General features: G+C 45.1%; 1 protein-coding gene across 1 annotated transcript; it reads right to left on the reverse strand.

Annotated features, from left to right (window-relative positions):
• Positions 1-1,620: 1,620 nt before the first annotated feature.
• LOC311141186 (rapamycin-insensitive companion of mTOR-like) lies at positions 1,621-25,991 on the reverse strand. The gene is made up of 37 exons (XM_084176446.1): positions 25,916-25,991; positions 25,743-25,790; positions 23,902-23,999; positions 21,611-21,675; positions 21,231-21,362; positions 20,347-20,410; positions 18,169-18,295; positions 17,896-18,065; positions 16,980-17,047; positions 16,807-16,874; positions 16,447-16,529; positions 16,244-16,331; positions 16,015-16,105; positions 15,726-15,792; positions 15,535-15,615; positions 15,226-15,326; positions 14,964-15,129; positions 13,163-13,264; positions 13,004-13,050; positions 12,772-12,907; positions 12,409-12,608; positions 12,054-12,180; positions 11,749-11,913; positions 11,288-11,364; positions 11,126-11,204; positions 10,437-10,546; positions 10,075-10,162; positions 9,898-9,990; positions 9,531-9,637; positions 9,183-9,412; positions 7,901-8,954; positions 5,505-5,764; positions 5,162-5,377; positions 4,904-5,053; positions 4,621-4,744; positions 3,911-4,049; positions 1,621-3,579 (listed from the first exon to the last, which is right to left on the reverse strand). Exons 1-37 carry the CDS (start codon positions 25,962-25,964, stop codon positions 3,499-3,501), a joined length of 5,151 nt encoding a protein of 1,716 aa, XP_084032572.1. The 5' UTR covers positions 25,965-25,991; the 3' UTR covers positions 1,621-3,498.
• Positions 25,992-26,824: the final 833 nt, after the last annotated feature.

Below are 26,824 nucleotides of genomic sequence, written 5' to 3' on the forward strand. Positions count from 1 at the left end.
TCCAAATGGACAATGACTCCAAGCATATGTAGTGTATGATGAATTATGACTTTGCTAATGTTTTCAAGTGGAACCTGAGAGGAGGTTTATTCAGTGTTAGAGGGAGTAGTTTTGTGGTGACACACCATAGAACAGAGGAAGTCTGGTGTGTGGACTCCTGGAATTGGTCTGTAGGGGAACACCCATATCAGATTACATAGCATATATACCACAGTTGGGACAAAAGAGGTCAGAATAATCATATTAGAGATGGGGCGATTATTCTCCGGGTATCTGCAGGTATCTGTAAATCGACACTGTAACCCTTTGTTATGAATAAACCTTATGATGAAAATACAGCGTCAGCGGGTCCTCCTTGGTCATCACAGCATAATTAGCAACGTTAACTCGACACTACACATACTTCCAAAGTTGTGTCAAAATGGCTTAAGGACAACAAAGTCAAGGCATTGGAGTGGCCATCACAAAGCCCTGACCTCAATCCTATAGAACATTTGTGGGCAGAACTGAAAAAGTGTGTGCGAGCAAGGAGGCCTACAAACCTGACTCAGTTACACCAGCTCTGTCAGGAGGAATGGGCCAAAATTCACCCAACTTATTGTGGGATGCTTGACCCAAGTTAAACAATTTAAAGGCAATGCTACCAAATACTAATTGAGTGTATGTAAACTTCTGACCCACTGGGAATGTGATGAAATAAATAAAAGCTGAAATAAATAATTCTCTACTATTATTCTGACATTTCACATTCTTAAAATAAAGTGACCTAAGACAGGGAATTTTTACTAGGATTAAATGTCAGGAATTGTGAAAAACTGAGTTTAAATGTATTTGGCTAAGGTGTATGTAAACTTCCGACTTCAACTGTACCAAATGTACATCAAAGGGCTCCCGAGTGGCGCAGTGGTCTACGGCACTGCATCTCAGTGCTTGAGGCATCACTACAGACCCCCGGTTCGATTCTAGGCTGTATCACAACCGGCCGTGATTGGGAGTCCCATAGGGCGGCACCAAATTGGGCCAGCGTCGTCCGGGTTTGGCCGGTGTAGGCCGTCATCGTAAATAAGAAATGGTTCTTAACTGACTTGCCTAGTTAAATAAAGGTAAGAAAAAAATCTAATAAACAACAAATATAAAAACAATAAAAAAAGTTTAAGTCACATTCGGATTTATCCTTATTTATGCGTGAAGTGTAGAGCAGTATAGTCCTCCCATTAGTAAACCAGAACCAATCTCCCTGGTGTAGGCCTATGAGAAACGTGGAATACTCCCCAGTTTCCCTATTAATTTGTGCATCAGCTAGGTTACTTAAATGTGTATTTGGGATATTTTATTAGTAACCTATTGTGATAGTGTATTTCTGTGAGATTTCTAGACCAGGCTGAATGTTGGAGATGTCCTTCATCACCACAAAGAAAACCTGACCCTAGGCAACAGAATGCACAGTGATAAAGATGAATATTTGAAAATGACAATATGTATGTGAAAGCTGATTCAAATGCATAATGCTATCAACATTTACTACTTTTTTGAACAGCCTTTAAAAACTTGTTCCACAACGCCTATAGACCAGACCAAGGCTGTTATAGACAACAAATAAAACAGACCACCACTCAGTTTGGGTAGTTCAAGATTGTTTTTATTAACAATGTATCCCTTTAATAAGATTGTATGCTTCTTTAGGTCAGAAATGCCCCAAAAACACAGTGTACACATTACACAAGGGAAACCACGATTCAAGCCAAAAAATCATTTTAAATTATAATACAGTCTCAAGGAAAAAATATAAATAACTTTTTTTCTCATCTCAGTCACTCTGCTATGGTACAGATATAATAAATAGATCTGACATCACTCTGCAGATCTATAAATCACCCTATGAGTCCACTTGTATAGCAGCATAATAGCAAAACTAACCAATAGAAACAGAAACCTGTTCCCATGGAAACCTTACAGCAATCCATAAATGATCACCTCACCCTGTCCTCTCATCTCAGCCAATGATAGACAGCGATATCTGCATTGTGAAAACAACTTTGGGACAATTATTTCCCCCAGTTTGCAAACAAGTGATGGCAACCTATTATGATTTAAGACGATGAAACTATTAGAAGCATTTGGAAGAAATAAATTAATAACTTTCAGAAACAAAGTGACAATTATGTAATATTACAGTTTTGACATGCCGTTTGTACATGCAGTGAGAGCAAAGCACGGAGGTAGGGTTTCTGACAACCTCCATAAAAAGAACCAATGAAAAGAACCCGGCTGTTGCCACTGTCAGAGGCAGTGTCCTTCCAAACCAGGGTCAGAGATCGAGGAATACAGATGGGGTGACAGACAGCAAGCCACAGCAGTTATGTTCCATGTGTTCAGATGGGAAAAGAGAGTGATGGTAAAAAAAATGAAAAACCACTGATGTTTGATTGTCTGACAGTCTGTAGACATAAATAGAAAAACAGTTGTTTAAACTAGAGTATTTTGATCAGAAGCAGATTGGAAATAATAAACGTATGAGATCACAGCACAACCATCTCTAGCAGAAACAGCCTGAGGGTATGACTATGAGGAGGCTCCCAGAACCATCTGTAGTGTTTCCATATGGAGGGAGAAGAGGATGGGTCCAGCACTGACTAGGATGGACTGAACATGCCCTTTTCATTTCATATTAGCATGCCCCAGAGCAAGATAAAACATGTCAAGACTTAGTCTTAGTCATACTTCATCCAGCTTGTGTTTAGGTTAAGTGTGATGTGTTAAGTAGTTGATGTGTACTCCTGAGTGGCGCAGTGGTCTAAGGCACTGCATCGCAGTGCTAACTGTGCCACTAGATCCTGGTTCGTATCCAGGCTCTGTCGCAGCAGGCCGCGACCGGGAGACTCATGGGCGGCGCACAATTGGCCCAGCGTCGTCCAGGGTAGGGGAGGGAATGGCCGGCAGGGATGTAGCTCAGTTGATAGAGAATGGCGTTTGCAACGCCAGGGTTGTGGGTTCGATTCCCACGGGGGGCCAGTATAAAAAAAGAAAATATGTATTCACTAAACTGTAAGTCGCTCTGGATAAGAGCGTCTGCTAAATGACTAAAATGTAAATGTAATGTGTCTCCTGTCATGTCTGTTGGTCAGGCTTGTAAAGCCGTCTGAAAACAGCATTTGGTAAAACCACTCCCCCTGTTGGCCATAGGCAGGAACAAGACCAGCAGTGTCAGGTTTCATTTGTTCAGACCATCTCCTTTTTCTCAAGTGACCGGAGGGAGACAACCCTTTCCCACTCTCATTCTTTAACATCCATGATCTCTTCCTTCTCTCACCCATGCTCCCTCCATCTTGAGCTTCAGCAAAGGGTCTCCCCTCCTCTCTTTTAGGCTTGCTCCCCCATTCTCTCCATCCCTCCATGTTTTCACTATGTTGCTCTGTGTATCTCTATGTCAGGGTTTGGGGGGGGGGGCAGGAAGGGGGGGAAAGCAGCGTCTAAACAGGGAGGGGAGGACAGGGACGGTCAGAACTTCGCGGGAGGGTCTATATCCACTCCGACGGGCTTTGGTGGCTTCGACAGGATCGCTTCTGCTTCCTCGTACATCTGAGGGGACAGGATGTGACGTGAGCATGAGGTCAGAGGAGGTGACTGTCATATTTCTGTTGTAACCACTAATGTAAATCAGAAGTGTAGGGGTTGAGGAGCATCCGTCTCCTCTCTGCCAATCAACCCATCACCCATACATCCTAACTACTAAAGAAGATCTGAAAGGATGTATAAGCAATATGGCAAAAACAAATCCACCTAGCCTAACATAGAGGTGGAACTACTACCATAAACCCATCTAATTCTTTCAGATCTACATAAGTAACTAGATATAGGGGCTAGGAGTGAATTTGGGACTGGGAAGAGATAGTACAGAAGAGGACCTTACCGGTATGAAGTGTACGTCCTGAAAGAGTTCCTGTATGAAGCGTCGGGAGGGCAGGCGGAACATACAGTGGGCCAGCAGGTGAGACACCTCAGAGTACAAGCAGATATCATCAAACGCATAGGGGAACTTCTCCTTTATCCTAGGGAGAGAGAGTAAAGACAGACACCATTAAAGCTCCAATGAAGCAATCTTTTAAAAATATAAATATCAAATCATTTCCGGGTAACAATTAAGTACCTCACTGTGACTCTTTCCAATTAAAATGGTCAAAAAGAAAGAAATAGCTTCTTAGCAAAGGGCAATTTCTCAAGCAAGAATTCTGCAAGGACTGTCTGGGAGTGGGAAGGGGAAAACTGAAAATTAGCTATAGATGCGGGTGAGAGGTCAATGGAACTCGATCAAAACAATGGAAATGCGTGGGGGAAATATCCTGAATCTCCTCACTGCCCGTCAGCAAAATTAACCTAGATTTAGGCTAGTGTTTATATGTGTATTTCACACACTGTTGAGGGAGGGGGCTGTCAAAACAGGCTGAAATGCAGTCTTTTCAAACAGCTCGTACACTAAAAGGGCATTATCATAATTCTCACAAGTTCACAGTATTATTCAAACCTCAGTGTGGCACTGTATATAAAACACAGGAAAATCTGTGTGTGTGTGTGTGTGTGTGTGGGGGGGGGGGGGTGTTTAATTGCGTGTGTGTGTCTTACGTCAGTAGTCCTGTCTCGTGGCCCTTGGTTCCTACAGAAGAGCTGAGGTTGATGACGAGGCGAAGCACCTCCTTCCTCAGCAGGACCCGACAAGCTGGGCCGTCTTCAGATATCGCCTTGCCACCTGACGGACATATACAACAGCCTATCAGAGAGCTCACACAACCTGACCAATCAAACATTTTGATCTGAATTATACTGTTCAAAGGTGTACATATGCAGTCTGTGCGTGTGCTGCAGACAGCCTCCTGGGACTGCAGTGTGTGTGTGTGTGCGTGTATACCCAGCACTATGTCAGCAGCAGTAGGTGTGCTGCAAACAGATCCCTGTGACACAGCAGTGTCGCTGCAGCCGGAGACACCAGAGAACTTGGACTGAGGCATCACCTCCAGACGATGGCTGGTCTGACTGGACCACGGAAAGTCTATATAGTCTATGAAAAGAGAGATTGGGGCGGGGGGGGGGGGGGTGGGTAAGACAACCATTACTCTGAGTGTGTATGTGTGTGCGCTCAGAGTAGTCGGCGTGTGTGTTTTCTCACCAGTACGTGTGTGCGCGTTGTTGATCTGAGGCTGTGTGTGGTAGCCCAGTACAGTAGCTCCTACGCAGTAGAGACAGTTGTCGTCAGTGTGTTCCTGTAGACCCGTCTCCTCTGGACCCAGGATGTGGTTCTGGTTGTTCTCTCTGCTTGCCATCAGCTCTGAGATACTGAACTGCTGCTTCAGCAGTGGGATAGGATAGGGACGTCCACTGTCACCTACAGTACACAGGGCAGAGAACACACAGTCACACCTACTGAAATGGAAGTATGCCATCTCTACCGTTCACATTAAAACTATCACCACTATCCACCCATCTTTCCCTCTATCCCCCTCCTTCCTTACTGTCTGACTCGCCAAAGTAGAATGGACACTTCTCGTCGGCGGGCGGGCTAGTCGTCTGTTGGAAATAGGGCGTGTCTCGGATGTGGAACATGTCGTTGATGTCCATGGGCAGCGCCAGGCCCACGTAGTCGTCGTTACAGCCGTAGGTGGCGCTGGAAATCATGGAGCGCACCGACGAGCAGCGCTGCAGAGTGATCTGGTTGATGGGGCTCAGCAGATCCTCCTTGTCCAGAGACGCAAAGCTCAACGCCTTCAGAAACCTGCCGGGCGGAGGGAGACGGGTGAGAGAGAGGGGTGACAGGAGGGTGAGGGGGACTGAGGGCAGACTCAGTAAGATACAGACATAGCTATATGGAGAGGTAGAAGTAGAGAGTGAGAGAGAATGAGAAACATGGACAAAGAGAGAAACACACAAAAAAAAACACGGAAATGTGTGGGGCTCCTAATCCACATCACAGCTACACAGTCCCATCTATAAGACAGCAGGCTTCATCTGCTTGAATCTATAAGGGAATCTAGCCTCTTGTCTTATCAATATACCCCGAAAACAAAACTTTGACAGAGACAGTCAACACTAAGAAAGACCTATGAAACTGCATAGCGCAAGCAGCAACTCTGCGAGTAGTAGGGACGTGACAAATGAAGAAAATAAAAAGTTTAAACTGGCATTAAAATGTATAAAATTCCACATCAATTCACAACGCAGCTTCCAGCAACGGTTTGGGTCTCACGGTGTGTCCCGTTCAGATGGTTAAGCATTGCACCTGTACTACCATTACTGTACCTCAATTCCACCTCGCAAGGTTTGCATTTCCTTCCCATTTAACTTCTCAAAGTATTTCCATACAGGACTTCGCTGCTGTCGCTTGCCTTTCTCCGCCATTTTTCTAACTGTTAACTACAATGATGAAATGGTGGAGCGTCAACTCCAAAATTATTGATTCCTCGACTCCTTGCACGTCGACTGCCGGTGTCAACTCCCATTTCTGTGTCAAGATTCGATTCCGCTAGGAATTCAGTAGTTTTGGAACGGAGGAAACTTGATTAGTTGCCGTACTTCAGAGAACACAAATACTTGCATCTTTCATAGCGAGCTAGCGAGGGTCGGAGAGAGATGAGGGCCACAGTATAGGCAGGTCAGCCACCAGGCAGAGTCAAAACCGTGCACTAGGCCTATCTATCGGCAATCAAAAACTGTATCTCGCAATTTCTTGGCTTCCAATTTCTGTTATATCATCAATGAATAGGCTAGGATATTGAGATGAGCGAGATGCAACACTTCTCTCACACAGTCACACACAGTATCAGCGCTTGTGCACGGTTTCACTTTACAGAGTGGTAGCCAGGACACCAAAACAGCGGAGAAGTTGAGCCTCGATCGTCAACGCCCTTAGTTGTTGCAGAAAATGACCCACTATGTCGTTTACTTTCTGCATCTACTTTCTGTATCGTTTTTTGGTTAGTGAACATTAAACATTTAAGGATACCAATTTCAACACAGGAGGGAAACTGCTCTACAAATGGAGGCTAGGTTGGTCCACCCACCATGGCATAGAGATGGACATCCTGCGGAGTGGCTGGACAGCTGGACAGCTGACCCTCTTAGCAGACAACCTGAGAGACCACCAGCACATACACACACACAGCTGTTACTGCTCTGAACCAGAAGACAGACACACACACACACCGTTGCTGCTAAAGATTACTAATAACCGGAGATACAACGCACAAGCACACAGAGCCATTACCTCTGAACACACACACACACACACACCACCGTTTCTGCTAGAGACTACAGCTAACCCTCAGACAAGCTGACAGACCAGCACATCCAGGTATCTAAAGGGGGGAGGAGTGGACACTACAGGAGTGGTCCACCCACCGAGAGACGTAGGCTCTGGATGGCCTGCGGTGGGCATCAGAGATGTGGGGGACTGAACAGCTCACTCTCTTAGCAGACAACCTGAGATACTCCACCTCAGTCTGCTTCTCTCTGTCTACGGACCAAGACTGGGCTGTGGGGAAGAACCCTTCAGGAGCCCAAGCTGAGCTAGAAAGAATAGAGAGCAATGACCTCACAAACCAGCACACAACACACCCACAATAAAGACAAAGAGATGAAAAAGAGAGTGGAGAATGATTAGACAGAGCAGTAGAACATTGATTTGACCAGACACACAGATACAAGGATCTATGACTGAGAAAAGCATGAGCGATGGCAGCCAGCAGCCATGATGGCAGAGAAAACCCACCAGGAGAAGTTGTCGTTACCTGTGTAAGTTAATGTGTGAGTGTGAATATAGGTGTGCGTTTGTATGTGCATATTGCATTTCCCATATATGTGTGTGTGTGTGCAGCGTTCAGATACCTTATGTTTAGTGTGTGGCCTAACTTACCTGCGTGGCGTTAGCCTCGAGTCCAGACTACCAGTCTTCATAGTGATAGTGTCAGTGAAGAGCACGTCTTTAGCGGGCGACGCTAACGACTCACTATGAGACAGAGACGGGTGGATTCTCTGCTGTTGCAGCCTCTTCAGAGTAGCATAGCCTAGTGCGTCCCGCGGGCTGGTGTACATGAAACTGCAGTCCGCAAGGCTCTTAATGGCCGCCACCGAGGGAGACTTGAGGCTCTGGGCTCTGCGGGGGAGGGTGTGTGAGGAGCCAGGGGGGACCAGGGAAACAGAGTTAGACTTGGAGAGAGGCAGGTGGTTGGTGTGGGCCTGGGTTGGGGCGAGGGAGTACAGCGTTTTGACCATCTTGGCCGAGACCACTGTGTTGAGGCTGACACAGTCCGAGGAGTCTGGCTCGGGATGCTCAGGGTTTCCCACAGTCTCGCGGGAGGGGCTGGAGCTCATGGAGCTGATGCCGCTTGTGGTGGTGTCCGTGTTGAAGCTCTGACTACGGCTTTTAAACTGAGTCCCTCCGCCTCCTCCTCCACCGGAGGAAGAAGAACCCCCATCTCCTCCCGCTAGATGTTCCCGGCTACTCTGCTCCCTGGACGGGGGCTCTCCAGAACCCCCCAGTCCCAGCCCAGCCCCCTCTCTACCGGCCCGGGCTAGCCTCCCCTCTCCCAGCTGCTCCTCAGACCCCCCGACCGAACCCCTGATCCCCACAAAGGAGGTTTCCAGGCTGACTGTGGGACTCTTGGGGATGCTTCTCCCATTGAACGAGGAGTAGAAGGAGGGCTCCGTTACCGTCCTGTTCCTCCTCATTCCCCCCAGTTTGAGCTCGGTGGGGGTGCGGCTGCCCCCCATTGACTTGGGGTCGCTGGTGGAGCGCAACTTCTTGCTGGGGAGCGACAGGGAGTTGAGGAAGCGGTTGCGTACAAAACGGGTGGAGGCCAGGATGGTGAAGGGGCTGCGGTCCTTCACGGGTTTGGAACGCAGGTAGAGGGAGGCGTCGTCTGATTGGTCCAACATCTCAGACTTGTCATCATCCAGGATGTACATGTCTGAGGATACACACAACATGAGTGTGACAAACATTACACAACACACACAACAGAGAATACACACAAAACAAACAGCAATTTTCCCCTGCTTAAGAACACTTACAGAAGCTACATATATCCAGAATATCTAAACATAGAAAATAAATAAAAACTAGGAATGAAAGCGCTGCTGAGGATGTGCTTAACAGAAACCTTGTTGCCTGGTGAAGAGTTTCATGGTTAACTCACTGGGCTGGGCCTCGCTCTCGCTATTGTGCCGGGAGCTGGTGAACTCAGAGTTGAGACTGAGCGTGCTCGGTACGGAGGAAAGTTCAGAGGTCATCGGTTTGTCCACCTCGTCTGGGGTGACGGGCCACAGCGTCCGGCGACTGTGTCGGACTGCATCCCAGCCATACTGTTTCAACACTTCACAGCCCTGCCGCGTCTTGGAGATCACGCCTACGACGTACAAGCACGTTCTGGAGGGAGAGAAAACAGACATGAGACTGGGCGAGCCATCAGGTTAACGCTATAGGTTCATCTCTGTGTGTGTGTGTGTGTGTGTGTGTGTGTGTGTGTGTGTGTGTGTGCTCTTACCCCCGTATGGACAGGACCTCACAGTGTTGTGCCAAGGCCAGGATGTCAGGGATGATGTTCTCCTCCTGAAGCAGGTTCAGACCCCAGTTTGATGACCCAATGTTACCCTGGAAACAGACATACATTCACTGTCATTAAACACATCGACTCCATACTGACACAGTTAAACAACAGACCCTAGGAACCACAGTCGGAACCAATGTCAGAGCACTGGAGGACACAGACACTGACTGTCTAGTGTCTACCCAAGAGAAAATAAATAAAGACCATTATGAACCAATGGTATGTCCCAATTGACAATACCCAAGACTTGTGTACTTATCATACAACATTGTGATTTATGTGCCGAGTGGTTAGGGGGACTGACCAGAGCCCAGAGGGCTGCCTTCAGCTGTTTGATGCCCTCCCAGGTGTCCAGCATCGGGGAGCGAACCGTGTAGCTGAGGTCAGGGACCACGCTCTAGAGAGAGCATGAGACAGTCAGTAAGATACCAAAACCCATAGGTTCTTCACATTAAGAAAGACCTTTGTATATCGGAGTTACCTGAGCCTCCAGTAGGTGGCAGCCTGTCTTATCATGGACCAGCTGACCATACAAGTGCACAGGAAGATAAACATTTGGTCTCTGTAACCTAGAGACAAAACAACACACAAAGACAATGTACTCAGTTGGCTAAGTTCAAGATCACATCAGTTGGATTTTTGGTTGTGGAGAGCAACAAGGTATGCAGGCTTTACAGTCGTTTTAGCCCAGCACCACTTCCACTTGTCTAATCAAGACTATGACGCGCCAAATCAGGCAAGTTAGTGCTGGGCCAGGACAAAGGCCTGCAACCCTCCAGGACCAGGGCTGGTGACCACTGGATCATGGCTAACTGTCCAGCTTAGTAAGGTAAGCAGTCTCACCTTTGGTTGCTGCGTCTGACATAGTTGTCTCCGTCCACAGGTTTCCGGTATGTAGTTAACGCTTCATTCAACTGCTCCTCAATCAGATCTACATACTTCAGGTTGTACTCCTGTTCACCACACAGTCAGGGGGGACACAGAAAACAGTCATTAGTGGATTACATTTGTATCGATATTGAGAGTTTTAAACACAATCAATACAGTTAAAGATGCGCTATGCAGAAATCGCTCTGTCATTTCTAACGGTTCGCCTAATTTCAGTTTATGTGACAAAATAAGCAAGTATTGTGTAGAGAATCATTGTACCATCTAAACCGCTGTGAAATATATTTTCCATAACCAACAATATTGTATTTTCAGCTGGTGTATAAAACTGAAAGTAAGACGCAAAAACTTTACTTAAGAATGGGAAGCATAGAAATAGCGCACATAGAACAGATCTACTGCTTTTTAGACCTGTTTTCAACGAGAATTAAAGATCTATAACATACATTTCTATGTGAATTTGGTCGGGTCGCCCAGAAAGTTACATATTGCAGCTTTAAATGTCATCTGATTGAGAAAACTGTCTTTATGTTCTTGTTTTTTTTAACTATCTGTGAATGATTGTTTTGTACAGTGTGTTGTGTGGACCAACGGAGGAGTAGCAGTTGCAGCTAATGAGGAAATGAATGAACGAGCAGGCTTACCTTTTGCCATCTGTCCAACTGTTTGCTGACGTAGCCCCTCTCATTGAGGTAGGAGAAGCCCTTAGGAATAGACAGAAACCTGCACAAAGGCCATGGGTTTTAGAGGGGGAACACAACCTCTCAGCAGACGTGTATCTGTGTATTCGTGTGTGTCAGACTGACCTGAGGAGCAGCAGAAGGCCCTTGTCTCCCAGGTGGGTCAGAGCCGGTTTGAGCTGGATCAGAGCATGGAGGTTAGCCTGGGGGGACAATAAAACATCAGGGAGCCGTTAGGGACAACATAATAACATCCACTCCATACCCCTCCTTCTTCCATGCCCTAGCCCTCTCCAACATCCTCAGCCCTCTCCACCAGCCTCAGCCCAAGGCCTCTCCCCATCCCCTCTCCACCAGCCTCAGCCCAAAGCCTCTCCCCATCCCCTCTCCACCAGCCTCAGCCCAAAGCCTCTCCCCATCCCCTCTACCAGCCCCAGCCATCTACACCAGCACCAGACCTCTCTCCAAAGCCAGGCCCCAACCCCTCCACCAGCTCCTGCCCCAGCCCGCCATCACCAGCCCCTCTCCACCAGCCCCTCTCCACCAGCCCCTCTCCACCAGCCCCTCTCCACCAGCCCCTCTCCTACCTTGTCCTCGCAGGCCTCGTCCAGTATATCCAAGGCTTCCATGGAGACTGCCTTGCTGTGGTCGTGCAGCTGGGTGACCAGCAGCTCCATGCCCCAGTTACTGAAGAACTCCACCCCTGCCCTCAGCAACACACACAGGTGCTTGGTGGCATACAGCCTGCACGTCTGTATTGACACAGTGGGGGAAAAAGGGGTTGTTCAGGCTCAGTTTCATTTCAGCAACAACCTATTCATCATCACCCACATTGAAGCCCATGCATCCATTCATTCATTCATGCATCCATCCCTCCTGGGTAAGGCCTTACATCAGTGGCAGCAGTGAGGATCTTGGAGAGGATGACTCTGGCCAGTCCATCTCTGCTGTAGTCCAGTGTAGACACAGCCAGCTTCAACACAGCGTCCTGGTTCTTCACAGAGCACAGGTTCAGCAGACTGAGGAGAACACACATGGAATCAGACAGTTGTCTGGGCTGTCTCTCAACTGGAAACATATTCCCCATAACCTAGACATTCAGTAGGAACCCGGTCCAAACAATAGCCTACTGCCTTCGACTCATCTGGCCAATAAAAATGGAGCTGCTGTTATTTCAACCAATCAGTGCTTTTATCCTGTTCAAGTTTACACTGACAATTTTTAAAAGGGCAATTGTCCAGACTGACCTCTGAAAGAGGCTGCACTTCTCCAGCATTTTAACCCCGTGTGGGTGGGCCGAGAGGGTCCCCAGGAACAGGAAGTAGTGCTGGCTGAGGGTGGTGAGCAGCCCGTTGCTCTGGAGACAGCGGTCAGGCTTCAGACCAGAGGACAAGGACAGCCAGGCCACCATGTCCTTCACAAGCTCCTCCAGGTACGCCTGGCCATCCTGGGAGAGGGGGGGGATGTGGACAAAAAACAGGAGAAGAGGCTATTGGTTTGGGGCTAGGTCCATTTAAAAGCTACCTCTCTTTAAAGGTGACACCAAAAGAAAAACATGTCCCACATAGAAGTTTCCTCTGCACCTTTATTTTTCTGTTCTATTTCCTCACCTCGTCAGACTCTATGAGGAACTCGATGAACTGGCACCCCACCACAGTGAGCTGTCTGGCTTTAGGATGGTCCAGCTCCAGCCCTGCATACAGCTTACTGCTGGGCTTATAAAAGTACAGCAGCCTCCGAACAAACCTGGACCACACACACACACAGTTATAAGGGGACACCTTACCACAGTCAAGCTCAGTATTTCACTAGTTGTAGTAGCGAATGGAAGGTGTGTCTTACTTGTGCATCTGTTCATCTTTGTTGTTCCTGAGGTTAACGTTAGGCCACTGGGAGAGGAAAACCAAAACATATGAAATAATATGGCAATAGCAATCAAACAACTGAAACAGACATTCCAGGTCAGTCTTCTGCAGGTTTTACAGTATTACTATGGCTGACCTTGAGGATGGTTGCGATGAGGAGCCAGTTCCAGTCAAGGTTCTGTTTGTGGTTGAGGATCTGACTGTCTCTCAGGTTCAACATCAGGGCTTCCTCTGTGTCCTACAACACACACACACAGTTTGCGTCTCTGCATAGTGCTAAGGAGGGCTTTGGGGCTATACAGTGCCTTGCAAAAGTATTCACCCCCCCTTGGCGTTTTTCCTATTTTGTTGCATTACAACCTGTAATTTAAATTGATTTTTATTTGGATTTCATGTAATGGACATACACAAAATAGTCCAAATTGGTGAATTGAAAAAAATAACTTGTTTCAAATAATTCTGAAAAATTAATAACGGAAAAGTGGTGCGTGCATATGTATTCACCTCCTTTGCTATGAAGCCCCTAAATAAGATCTGGTGCTACCAATTACCTTCAGAGGTCACATAATTAGTTAAATAAAGTCCACCTGTGTGCAATCTAAGGGTCACATGATCTCAGTATATATACACACACCTGTTCTGAAAGGCCCCAGAGTCTGCAACACCACTAAGCAAGGGGCACCACCAAGCAAGCGGCACCATGAAGACCAAGGAGCTCTCCAAACAGGTCAGGGACAAAGTTGTGGAGAAGTACAGATCAGGGTTGGGTTATAGAAAAATATCAGAAACTTTGAACATCCCACGGAGCACCATTAAAAATCCATTCTAAAAAAAATGGAAAGAATATGGCACCACAACAAACCTGCCAAGAGAGGGCCGCCCACCAAAACTCAGACCAGGCAAGGAGGGCATTAATCAGAGAGGCAACAAAGAGACCAAAGATAACCCTGAAGGAGATGCAAAGCTCCACAGCGGAGATTGGAGTATCTGTCCATAGGACCACTTTAAGCCGTACACTCCACAGAGCTGGGTTTTATGGAAGAGTGGCCAGAAAAAGCCACTGCTTAAATAAAAAAAATAAGCAAACACGTTTGGTGTTCGCCAAAAGCCATGTGGGAGACTCCCCAAACATATGGAAGAAGGTACTCTGGTCAGATGTGACTAAAATTGAGCTTTTTGGCCATCAAGGAAAACGCTATGTCTGGCACAAACCCAACATCTCTCATCACCCTGAGAACATCGGCAGGGACTGGAAAACTGGTCAGAATTGAAGGAATGATGGATGGCGCTAAAAACAGGGAAATTCTTGAGGGAAACCTGTTTCAGTCTTCCAGAGATTTGAGACTGGGATGGAGGTTCACCTTCCAGCAGGACAATGACCCTAAGCATCCTGCTAAAGCAACACTAGTGGTTTAAGGGAAAACATGTAAATGTCTTGGAATGGCCTAGTCAAAGCCCAGACCTCAATCCAATTGAGAATCTGTGGTATGACTTAAAGATTGCTGTACACCAGCGGAACCCATCCAACTTGAAGGAGCTGGAGCAGTTTTGCCTTGAAGAATGGGCAAAAATCCCAGTGGCTAGATGTGCCAAGCTTATAGAGACATACCCCAAGAGACTTGCAGCTGTAATTGCTGCAAAGAGGTGGCTCTACAAAGTATTGACTTTGGGGGGGTGAATAGTTATGCACGCTCAAGTTGTTGTTTTTTGTCTTATTTCTTGTTTGTTTCACCCCAAAAAAGATTTTGCATCTTCAAAGTGGTAGGCATGTTGTGTAAATCAAATGATACAAACCCCCCCCAAAATCTATTTTAATTCCAGGTTGTAAGGCAACAAAATAGGAAAAATGCCAAGGGGGGTGAATACTTTCGCAAGCCACTGTAGGTGAAACACTTACCTAGATGGCAAAGATGTCTGTGTGTGTGTGTGAGGCGTACCTTAATAGCATAGATGTCTCTGTGTACGCGTGTGTGTGTCTCTCTCCGCTGGTATGCAGACACAGACTTGCGGACAATGTGGTCCAGATACAGACTATGGGGTTTGGGTCCTTGTTTCTTCTTGTCATGGAAACGCTTCAAGTGGTTGACTGCCGCACTCGCCCGTCTAAAAATACAGAGAAGGTCCCAAAAGAAATGAGGGCAGTGAAAAAGTGAGTGATCGTGTGCGTGCGTGTGTGTGTGTGTGTGTATATACACTCACAGGCGTTTCTCCTTGGGGATGTCAAAAGAGGCAGCCATGTTGATAAGAGTAGGCAGACAGTGCAGGTGGTGACTGTGGGAGTGAGGGAGGATGGTGTTGGCCTAGAGAGAAAAAAAGAGCGAGAGAGAAAGTGAAAGAGCGAACGTGAAGCAAACGCATAACAAACCATTTATGCACAGCTGAATAAAGGGAACTACCAAGTACATACGTGTCTTCAAACAGAGCCACAACAGCAGAGCAGCATGCTCCTCAGAAGGAGTTACAGTAGCTATATACAGTATATCAGAGAGCCATGTCCCTGTGTGTTACCATGTGTAGCAGTTCTCCCAGTAGGATGGTGGCTCTCACTGATATCTGGTCCTCACTGCTGGTCACAACCTCTACCAAACCCTACGGGGACAGAGAAGGAAAGAAAGAAAGAAAGAAAGAGCGATCAAGAAAAAAATAATATCCATAACCCATGGAAAAAATCGAATGTTTGGGTGTTCCTGTCTCCTTACCTCTAGCAGGCCACTGGAGATGAAGGCAGACAGTACCAAGGCCAGGTAGTTATCCATCAGGTCAGGCCTGAAACACACAGCAGGACAAACAGGCAGCCATTACAGCCACAGGAGAGATGGTGGTTGGATCTGAGTTTTTGTCAAGTGTGCAATAAAGGTGTATAACTTGGTATTCATGTTCTATATTGTACATTCCTGGCGGTAGAATGCATTTCCTAACTGGGAGTAAAAGCGATTTTGATTAATTTATAAAAAATATGGATTTATTATCTGTGGTGTCATGCGTTACCTGGACCTTGCTCGATGGGGCAGGAGGACTTTAGCCTCTGCTGCCACAAAGCCATCAGACAGTCTCCAGCTGTCCTGGCACCTACTGGGGTCTACAGGGGAACAACGAACAACAAAATAAACAATTTAACCCTAGTAGTTTTACTGTGTGCATGTTTGATAAACGTTTATAACCAGGGCATTTGGGGGGGGGGGGGGATAAAGAAATTAGTAACGTTAATATCACTCACCCACGCTGAGAAGTGCTTCCGTAAAGTCCTGGGTTACGATGGGGAGAGGTAGCCTAAATATCTCATAAAATACCTCCATCAAACCTTTCTGCAGGGGGCAAGGAGAAAGGAGGTCAGAGACACAAAGTGTTTCTCCAAGAATAGATTGAGAAGGCATACTTTTCATTATATTTATTAAACAAAACTCATATTTCAGTACCCACCCTCACTTCCACATTTGGTATACACAGCAGACCAATCAGGGACTGGATCCCAGAGTTCCCGGCCCTACATAGGTTAATGATCCCTGGATCGCCACAGAGACAGAGTCTACCATTAACACTTTCATGACTTAGCAGCAAAAGTGAAGACACAGAGAGCAAAATATGTGATACTAGCTTATAAAGTGAATCTACTCAGAATTCCCTTCAGAGGGGTGTTTGAGCGTTGACCCATTCAAAGCTGCTGGCATTAAACAAATACTACCGGTACGTTTCAAGTCGTGACCCACAATACAAAGAGAACCAGCCGAGCCAAACTGAAAGGAAAGCTGAAGAAACAGAAAGCTGAAGAAAGAGACTCACCAGACCAGGAGCGGAAGGCAGCTACTATAGCCATCCTACTGGACAGGAAACGAGCTTCGCGGTCCTCCCTGGGAACACACACAACAGGATCACAATCTACACGACATAGGGACACATAACACACTAAACAGAACATCGGAACAGAGCTTCTGTTTACAACACACACCACTTACTTGAGCAGGCTCTCTGATGTGTCTGCATTGTGGCGGTAGTGGAAGTCTGTGAAAGGTGCTAGGATTTGCTGAAAGAAAGAGCAGAACACAGTTCCATCCACAGAATGAAGAGTAGTAGTACAGTGCATTTGAATAACAAAACATTTCTCTATGTATTCATTATCAGAAAGGCCAAATAATGTCCCAATATCATGGGTGGAAACTGATGATGAATACATGAGCTTCCACTTAAATGGGACAAAACATTTACGCATAGCAGCAATAGGCCACATTTTTATTTAATCTTCACACCCAATTTTTCCTGGCTGGACATTCCAAGTCATGGGAACACAGATTTCTCCTTGAAGACCACATCCATTATCCATATTCATCCATATGATCACATATTATAATATTTGCATTCTTCTTCCATAAGCCTGTTAAGACTGAGTGGTTACTGAAGTGGCCCTGCAGCAGGTATGAAGGAATGGGGGGGAAGAGTATCAGTTTACACACAGAGAGGATGTGTTGGAGAGAGAGGCTTTAGAGAGCTGATGTAACTGATCACTGTAATCTCCCTGGGAAAGGGAAAGACAACCCAAGGGTGAATCCTGACTGGCATGGCTCACAGCCTAGTGGCTGTCTAAATAGTCTACACTGACCTCCTCTCCTAGTCTCTATACCTCAGCCTGCACTCTGTACTCATGGGAAAGAACGGGACCGGTGAAAGAAAATTCACAAGGAGGCATCTTCCCATGAAAATGACTAAGAATACACATTATTGCTTTCACCTATCCTGGAGACGGGGGAAAGAAAGTAACCGCAGACTGACAAAGTGTTTTGTGTGAGTGAGTGTGTGTGTGAACCTCGAGTTTGATGCCTGTATGTACATACTGGCACGTGACTGGGTGTATGTGCACATGGCGGCGGTGCGTACCTCCAGCTCCACGTCATTGCGTACATATTGCCTGGTGTGTGGATGGTTGAGCAGGTGGAGGATGGTGGTGATCAGAGCCTCATTGATGCGGCTCAGCTGACAGTCTATCACACTCTTTAATATGGTGCTGAGACCCCCCCTATTGGCCACTACCTCTGGGTTCTTCAACGCTGCAGAGAGGGGTTGACATAAAGAGACAGTGTTATTACACAGTAACTATGTGTGTAACTTCAGGATGGTTCTCTCAGTGGAGTATGCCGAGGCTCCACACACCAAGTTCGCAGACGATGGCAATGGCAGCGCGAACCATGCGGTCCCTCTCCTGCAGCCCGTCTGTTCCCACGGCGATCAGAGAGTTGGTGACAGAGCTGGGGAACAGCAGAGCGTTCACTGTGATCATCTAGAGAGAGCGGAGATGAGAGAGCGAGATGGAGAGAGAGAGAGAGAATGAGAGCAAAGGTTATAGCACTCGTTTTGCACTTCAGTTTACTTTAGAAGCAACATTACAGCATGTGTGAAACTTTCAGAAGATGGTGGGTCTAATCTGTGTGTGAGTAGAGCAGGTCTTTAGAGTCGAGGCCCTTCCTCCCAGACACTTTATTCAGATTAATCTCATCAAGCTAAGCCCCATTAACTGGAGAGAGCACAGACCACCAGCTGGAAGAGGCTAGCTGGCTTACCAACCCGGGATAAGTAGGCTACTCTCAATGTAGCTTAGTATACAGGTAGCTGGCAAAATAAAGGAAACACTTGAGTAAATTAGGGATACAAAGTTTAATGAAAGGTGCTTCCACACAGGTGTGGTTCCTGAGTTAATTAAGCAATTAACATCCCATCATGCTTAGGGTCATGCATTAAAATGCCCAGTTGCCAATTATTTTGGCTACCATGTCTAGAAGAGATCTCAGTGACTTTGAAAGAGGGGTCTCAAAGGAGCATAGGGGGTTTAAAGTGTGTGTGTGTGTGTGTGTGTGTGTGCGCCAGTCCCCAGATCTCAACCCAATTTAGGGATGAGCATTTGAAATGATTTCAGTATTGAAATAATACCATGATATTTTTTCAGATATGCGGTAGGGATGGGCACGGTTACTTGAATATTCGAAACTCAGCCTATTTTAACAATGAAAAGGCTTTGTCTAAAATTCATCTACATGACATTGCTACATTGCCTACAAGGATAGACAATTACGTTCAACATTTCCATTTCACACGTGTAGCTTGTTGTTATTGACTGTCAATCAAAAGCGGTGCTACAGTCAAAGGCTCCATGTGTAAAAAGTGAAGTGGGAGATTTCTAATCGATGCAAAATGGAATGGCTAAATGAGAAGGAGTAGGCTACAATGGTCAACGAACAGGTAGGCTGTTTAATATGAATGGAGTTGTTGTAGACAAGTATGGGGAGTGCAGAAAAATTGCCTCAATTAGCCTTACTACGTTAGCTAGCTAGCTGGTTAACTTAGCTGGCTACTGTAGCTAGCTAGCTTCTTTACAACAACTTGATGCGGTCAAGACAGGCACTACCAGATGGTATGGTAGATAACCTATGGATCCTAAGACTGTAGAGCCGCTTTGATTGACAGACAATAAGGCGTGGTCAGAGACAAACAGTACATCTTTTTTATGGGGTAAGCTCATAAAAACTGTAATATAACTGTTGTGTTATTAAAATGTATAATGTAATAGTCTATCCTTGCAGGCTATGTAGCTTTAAAATATAAAGCCTATTTATTTTCGCTCTCAAAATATGAACTCTCCCAAGTAATCAAATACTAACATCCGTTCAGATATTCAAATAACAGTGCCCAATTGAACACTTATGGGATATTCTGGAGAGGCGTCAGACAGCGTTTTCCACAATCATCAACAAAATACCAAATGATCGAATTTCTCATGGAAGAATGGTGTCGAATCGCTCCAATAGTTCCAGACACTTGTAGAATCTATGCCAAGGCGCATTGAGGCTGCTCTGGTGGCCCAACGCCCTGTTAAGAAACTTTCTGTTGGTGTTTCAAGTACCTTCTTCAGGTTTCTGTCTGATATCCAAGATGAATCCATTGACAATACTAACACCATGTTCAGTATTTAGGCCTATACATTATTCCTTGTATATAGTTAGAGTTACATTGTTAATTGTAATAGGTGTGTGTGTGTGTGTGGTAGCATTTACAGTAAACTGCAGAGAACGCAAAAAATACTCCAGCCCGCAGACCGTCCACACCCTCACCAACGCAGATCATCCAATAACAGCCTATGCTGGTACTATGCTACTATTCCGTGCTGCCAGTGAACATATGAACATCAAGTAGACTATAACCAGTACACACAAATAGCATAGTCAGATACAGTGTAAACATATTGAGTAATTACTATGCCTATGTAATCATTTCAATTATACACACGATATCACAGAAACAAATGACGTTAGTGCAATATGTAGACAGCAGGCTTACCTTTCTGACCAGTCGGAGGGCCTGAGTCCTCTCCCCCTCATTGCTCTGCTGGATGTCAATGCACCTGATCACAGCACACGGGGGGGGGGGGTGAGATCACAGCCACGGATCATATCACGTCATGTTATACATCATCATGCTAACGTCACTCCGGAATAACAGTCCCCATTATTCTACGGTACCTCTGATGTAGTAACAACTTTGCAAGCAACAGACTACCACAGTAGTATACTCGAGTGCAACAACTTTAAACCCCCTTCTTTTTTATGAACTACGTTGTTGTAAAATATGTTAAACATATATGTAACATACAGGTAACTGTCAAAATAAAGGAAATACTTGAGTAAATGAGGGATACAAAGTATATTGAAAGCAGGTGCTTCTACACAGGTGTGATTCCTGAGTTAATTAAGCAATTAAAACATCCTATCATGCTTAGGGTCATACATAAAAATGCCCAGTTGTCCATTATTTTTTTATTTACTTTAAGAGATCTCAGCGACTCAGAAAGAGGTGTCTCAAAGGAGCATAGGGGGTTTAAAGGGTGTGTGTGTCTCGGTCACCAGATCTCAACCCAATTCAGCACTTATGGGAGATTTTTGGAGCTGCACCTGAGACAGCGTTTTCCACCACCATCAACACCACCAAATGATGGAATTTCTTGTGGAAGAATGGTGTTGCATCCCGCCAATAGAGTTCCAGACACTTGTAGAATCTATGCCAAAGCGCATTGAAGCTGTTCTGGCTCGTGGTGGCCCTACGCCCTACTAAGACACTATGTTGGTGTTTCCTGTATTTGGCAGATACCTGTATGTTAAGTTGTCCAAGATTAATCCAGTGTGTCCCTGTGCAGGTGTGGTGAGGCGACAGAGTATAGTTCTCACCTGGCAATCAAGTAGTCCACCTGCAGTCTGAGGACCTTTTGCAGCACATTGCTGTCTCTGATGAGGTACCTCAGAACCCTCAGTCCTGCAGCACGCACCTCCTTGGCCTCGTTCAGCAGGGCTAACCGCAGGCTGGGGAGGGATACAAAACGACGTTTAGATTGACACTAAATGGCAACGTACACTTACGGACACAGAATGGACAATTGCATAGTTGGCCCAAAGAATTGGCTGCAATGACCTATCACTAATTTGGATTAAGTCACTTCCATTTATTGACCAGGTTAGAATATGTTCCACAAACAATGGAAGTGTTTGGATAAAAGTGTCTGCTAAATGCATTTAAAGTGTTCTAGGTAACACTATATGGAACTACTTACCAGATGATGATTTCTTCATATGTAAACCCAAACTTCTCCTCGCAGTGGCCAATGCTGATTAACAGCTGAAACAGAGAAAGGACTGGACTTACAATCAGTTGACAGAATATGCATTGGATTCTTTGGCTATCCATAACAATATAGACTGAAGACATTTTAATATATAGCGAACATATGAATTGAGACCCATCCATTTGGGGTATGTACATTACAGCTACAATCATAAGGATTTTTTCCTGATATTTAGTATGGCAACATTACAACAAGTGCATGTTTATTACTTGTTCAAAGCTTGTATGGCCATGGCATCTTTTGCACAGTGTGACAAACTGACAAAAGCTTCAATTCATAGCGTTTTATTGTTTTAAATCAATAAGCTTAAACAGTTTGCTGTAGGGTTGAAAAGAAACTGCCGTTCTCACTCCGTAAACCCCAATGCAGGGTGGGAGCAGAGCGCGAGAGATAGGGAGTAGGTCAGGCGTGTGAGTGAGTTTGGAATCAGCAGTGATGTCAGAGCCCAGGCAGGCAGGAGGGGGCGGAAAGGGGGGCATGTAACGCGCTGCAGGGGGATTAGGTCACCTCTCGCTGTCCTGGAATCCTTAAAAGGATACGCAGGCCTCAACACCACACTCACTCACTCTGTCCAGTGGTAAACAGAGAATCAGGTGTATACACACACGGTTCTGTCTTAGTTCTAACTGCCACAGCTCAGACCAACTGTATCTGGGAGCTGCCTTCACCTCTCTAGTCTAATATACGACAATAACACTTACACTAACCTATCAGGACAGGACATGCTAAGTTATAGTCGGGATGTCACAGGCTTGGAATACCAATGTTTCTCCTTTGACATGGACATTAAAGTTTCAAAAAGTCATCATACAATTTGACTAATCGTCTTCCACCAAACACCTGATTGTCGATAACCTCGCCCCAACTATCAGAATAATACCCTTGACATGGTGTGGTGCCTGGAGGGCAACTAAACCTGCAGATCTACTTGCTACAACCTTGGAAAACAGAGATCACATGCAACATCTCCGGTTTCAAAACAACAACAATACCAGACAGACGCTGGAAATCTCTGGTTTCAAAGTCAGAGTGCTGTTGACGCACATGAGGTCATAGCTCTGCTCCATGGCCTGAGCTCCTGTTACCATCACTGTCAGCATCACAATGACAAGCTCAGCAAGGCCTGCCTGCAGCAGCTTTGGACCAGCGGGCCAAGGAGAGGTCAACGGCTACACATAGGAGAATATGTTCAGCGGACGCATCAAAATACTCCAAAGTTGCTTCCTAAAAGAAGGCTAAATTAACCTAAATGAAGGTTGCATGTCATGTCATGCGATTTTGATCAGCCCTAGGTGGATATCAGCAGCCTAAGGTAATTTAATCTCCTCTCCTTCATCAGCACTGATTTGAAAAGCTAGGTGAAAGCAAGTGTATATCAGTGACCAGTTGTATCACATCAGTCAGGATGAGGAAGGGAGGCAGGGAAGCCACTAGGTGAAGAAAGGTGAAAGTGGCATTTTACTGAACTAAGAGCTTGAATGCACAATGCAGCACCAGACACCTAAACCAAACAACAGTCTACTAAAGATATACACTGAGTGCACAAAACATTAAGGGCACCTGTTCTTTCCATGACAGACTGACCAGGTGAATCCAGGTGAAAGCTATGATCCCTTATTGGATGTCACTTGTTAAATCCACTTCAAAATCAGTGTAGATGAGGGGGAGGAGACAGGATAAAGAAGGATTTTTAAGCCTTGAGACATGGATTGTGTGCCATTCAGATCACTAGCGGGGATGTTTGCTATCAAGCTATCAATGTGCATAATATCTAACAAGTAGGGAAAAAATATGAAATGCTAATGTGCATTCTGACTGAGTGACAGCAAACTTGGCTGCCCGCTGTAAATTGAGGACAGACACACACCCACCCACCCCTCCGCGTGCTGCTCCTAATCTGCATTTTTTTTTGCCGTGAGAATGTGCAGGGAGGTTTTTTGCCAACATTTATTTAGGCATATTAAAACACTTCCACTTTTTCCGATCACGAGTATCACCCTACCCGATTATCAACTGTCCATTTACGGATACGATTACGAGTATGGCCATGTCAGCACACCCCTACTTATAAGCTGTGACCTTTTTTCTACTTTGACCCCTAAACAATTGCAGACAGTCCAACAACAATGTTACGTTGGGGCAAAATACTGCAAAGCTAAACCATGCACTTCAATAATGAGGGCAATTGCCATTATCATCATTACATAAATCAGTAATACCTTTATGAAATTGTTCAGGTGGCCCAGTTTCCGCATGTTGGTGACGCCGTGTGGCTTGGCGACATTTTGAAGAATTTCACGCAAGTTGTCAGAGGGTTCTGTAAAAGAGAAGGGAGTTGAAATACTAATAAAACATCAAATATTTTTGATATTCCAGTAATACTGAACACATGCACCAATATTGGTACCTAACAGGAACTTGATTTAGCTGGTCACACCAATGCACTGTGAACAGTAAATACACCCTGGACATCTAAATAGAAGGACTGTTCAGACAGGGTCAAAAGTAGGAAGTTCCTTCTGTTTTTAATCTCATTCACCTCAACCATTACATGGTAGCTAAAAGATACATGCACATAAACACATTTAGCTACAGTATCTAATAGAATTCCATTCCATCTTTGTCAGGCTGGGGCAGTTAATGATAATGTACCAGAGGAAAAGGGTGCTCAGACAGCCACTCAACTATGCTGCTTAGGTCACAGTTTGGGATCCATTCTATGGCACATTGAAAATGCTCTGCTCTCTGATTCAGAGGGGTTGGGTTAAATGCCGAAGACATTTCGGTGGAATGCATTCAGTTGTACAACTGACTAGATATCCCGTTCCCTTTCCCTCTGATACATGAAATACTATGATGGTAGAATTGGTGTTAGTGAAGATACACAGTGCAACGCTTGAAGGCAGTTGTTTACAGTTACATGCACTATCCTTATTGAAAACATGATTGATGAACTCCTATTCATCTGTTTACAATCTGTCACAGGAGTGGAAGCGGCATCAAATTGAGGGTATGGATGTAGGACGCAAGTGTTTAACCATCATTGCACAGGGACATTACTGGGTCAGGGGCGTCTCTCACACGAAAAGTGAAACACTGGCAGGGCAGGCAGGAGTTGACACACTGTGCTGGAAAAGCCACCAACAGACAGTTTTGGCTTCTGGCTAGTAAATACTCATACTCAATGTTAGATACGCTATTTCTAACCATAAACTCAAAATGTGACGCCCACCGCCGGTTTCGGCTGGATGTTTGCTAGCAACTGAGTCGTGACCGACCTTCAAACAAACCTAGCGGCTGTGCGATTGGCTGTGTTAACGTTAACTAGCTACAATAATTTAATAGCTAGCTTACCACATTACAATCCTAGGAATGTAGCTAGTTACAGAATTAGCTACACGCCCAAACCATTAGCCAGCTAACTTTAGCTAGCTAAATAGGTACCTTACTCACCCCGGTTATAACAAATGCATTGTATAGCAAAGCAAGCTAATACTTGTCACGAATCCTAACAACACACATGAGCGTATATTGCCTTCGATAGCTGGCGCGTATTCATTACGGAAACCGTTTAAGAACCAAACGAAAACAAACAGAGCAAAACGAGAGTTTATTTGGCAAATTCAGATAGGTCCCTCCCCGTTTCGTTCCGTTTGCTTCCGTTTAAGAAACGTTTTGCAACAAAATCGGTGTAATGAATACGCCCCTGGAGTGTAATTATTAGTCCAAACAGTTGTGTTTTGCAACTAAAACGATATTTCGTATTGGACAAATTCACTTAGGTCCCTCCCCGTTTCGTTCCGTTTGCATCCGTTTAAGAAACGTTTTGTAACAGAATCGGCGTAATACATACAACCTTGCTGACGTTACGCCTCTTTGGTGTTCCTTAAGATTCAGCAAGCTGGTTATCAAAGTATTCAGCAACCAATAACAAAAATCAGTAGAAAGTATTTTGAGCCATTTTCCAGGTCCATCATCACCATATTATATTGTTGAAAACATTAGCATCCATTTGTACAATCGCTTTCACTTCGTATGAACCCTTTCTGCTTAATGTTACCTCTGGTCAGATCGAGCGGTACGTTCTCTTCCCCGCTGTCATTCCGACCTTTCAAAAATAGACAACGGGGACATTGTAAGGCAACACATCTGGGTCATCAGAAAGTACAGTAAATAGTAATTCACAATTTCAAGTTTATAAAGCTTATGTCGGGTTGAGTATTTCAAGCATACCTCGCATCCGAAGACTTCGGATTGGACGGCCGCGGATGCTGACCGCCATCTTTCCAGGAACATACACAACACCGGAAACTTCGTGAATTCTCGCGAGAGAATAGGGATATTTTTATTGCGTCTTCACTACTACGAATGGTCTGAGGGAGAGGCTATAAGGACACTCCTGACCTGTAAAACGACTAACCTTAACCAAACCCTTAACCTAATTTTAAGCAATTCTGAAATTAAATATCGGTTTGCAGGTCAGGAGTGTCCTTATATAGCCTTTTCCGGTCTGAGAGCTTATTTAAATTTAAAGACACCAACTAAAATACCCAGCAAATGCAGAGAGAGCTTAAAAAAAAAAAAAAAAAACATTCATTTACATTGCAACCCATTCATTCACATTGAATAAACACAACAACAATAGTAGTCAAGGCACATTTATAAGTAATTATTTCAACACAATCAAATTACACATTTGATGTACATTGTTTTTTCACCAGATAAAAAAATAATGACCAGTTGCAGTGTGCATTGCAGAGTTCAGTGCTGGTTGTCCCAAGTTTTAATTTTTATTTATTTTATTTCACCTTTATTTAACAAGGTAAGCCAGTTGAGAACAAGTTCTCATTTACAACTGCGACCTGGCCAAGATAAAGCAAATCAGTGCGATAAAAACAACAACACAGAGTTACATATGGGGTAAAACAAAACATAAAGTCACAAAAATACAACAGAAAATATATATACAGTGTGTGCAAATGTAGCAAGTTATGGAGGTAAGGCAATAAATAGGCCATAGTGCAAAATAATTACAATTAGTATTAACACTGGAATGATAGAAGTGCAAGAGATGATGTGCAAAGTTTATTCTGATACAGAATCTCTCAGTCATTGTCATAAATGCAGTCTGTAAGAAAATAA

The sequence above is a fragment of the Coregonus lavaretus genome, assembly GCF_964263955.1.
Source record: "Coregonus lavaretus genome assembly, chromosome: 14".
Lineage (NCBI taxonomy): Eukaryota > Metazoa > Chordata > Actinopteri > Salmoniformes > Salmonidae > Coregonus > Coregonus lavaretus.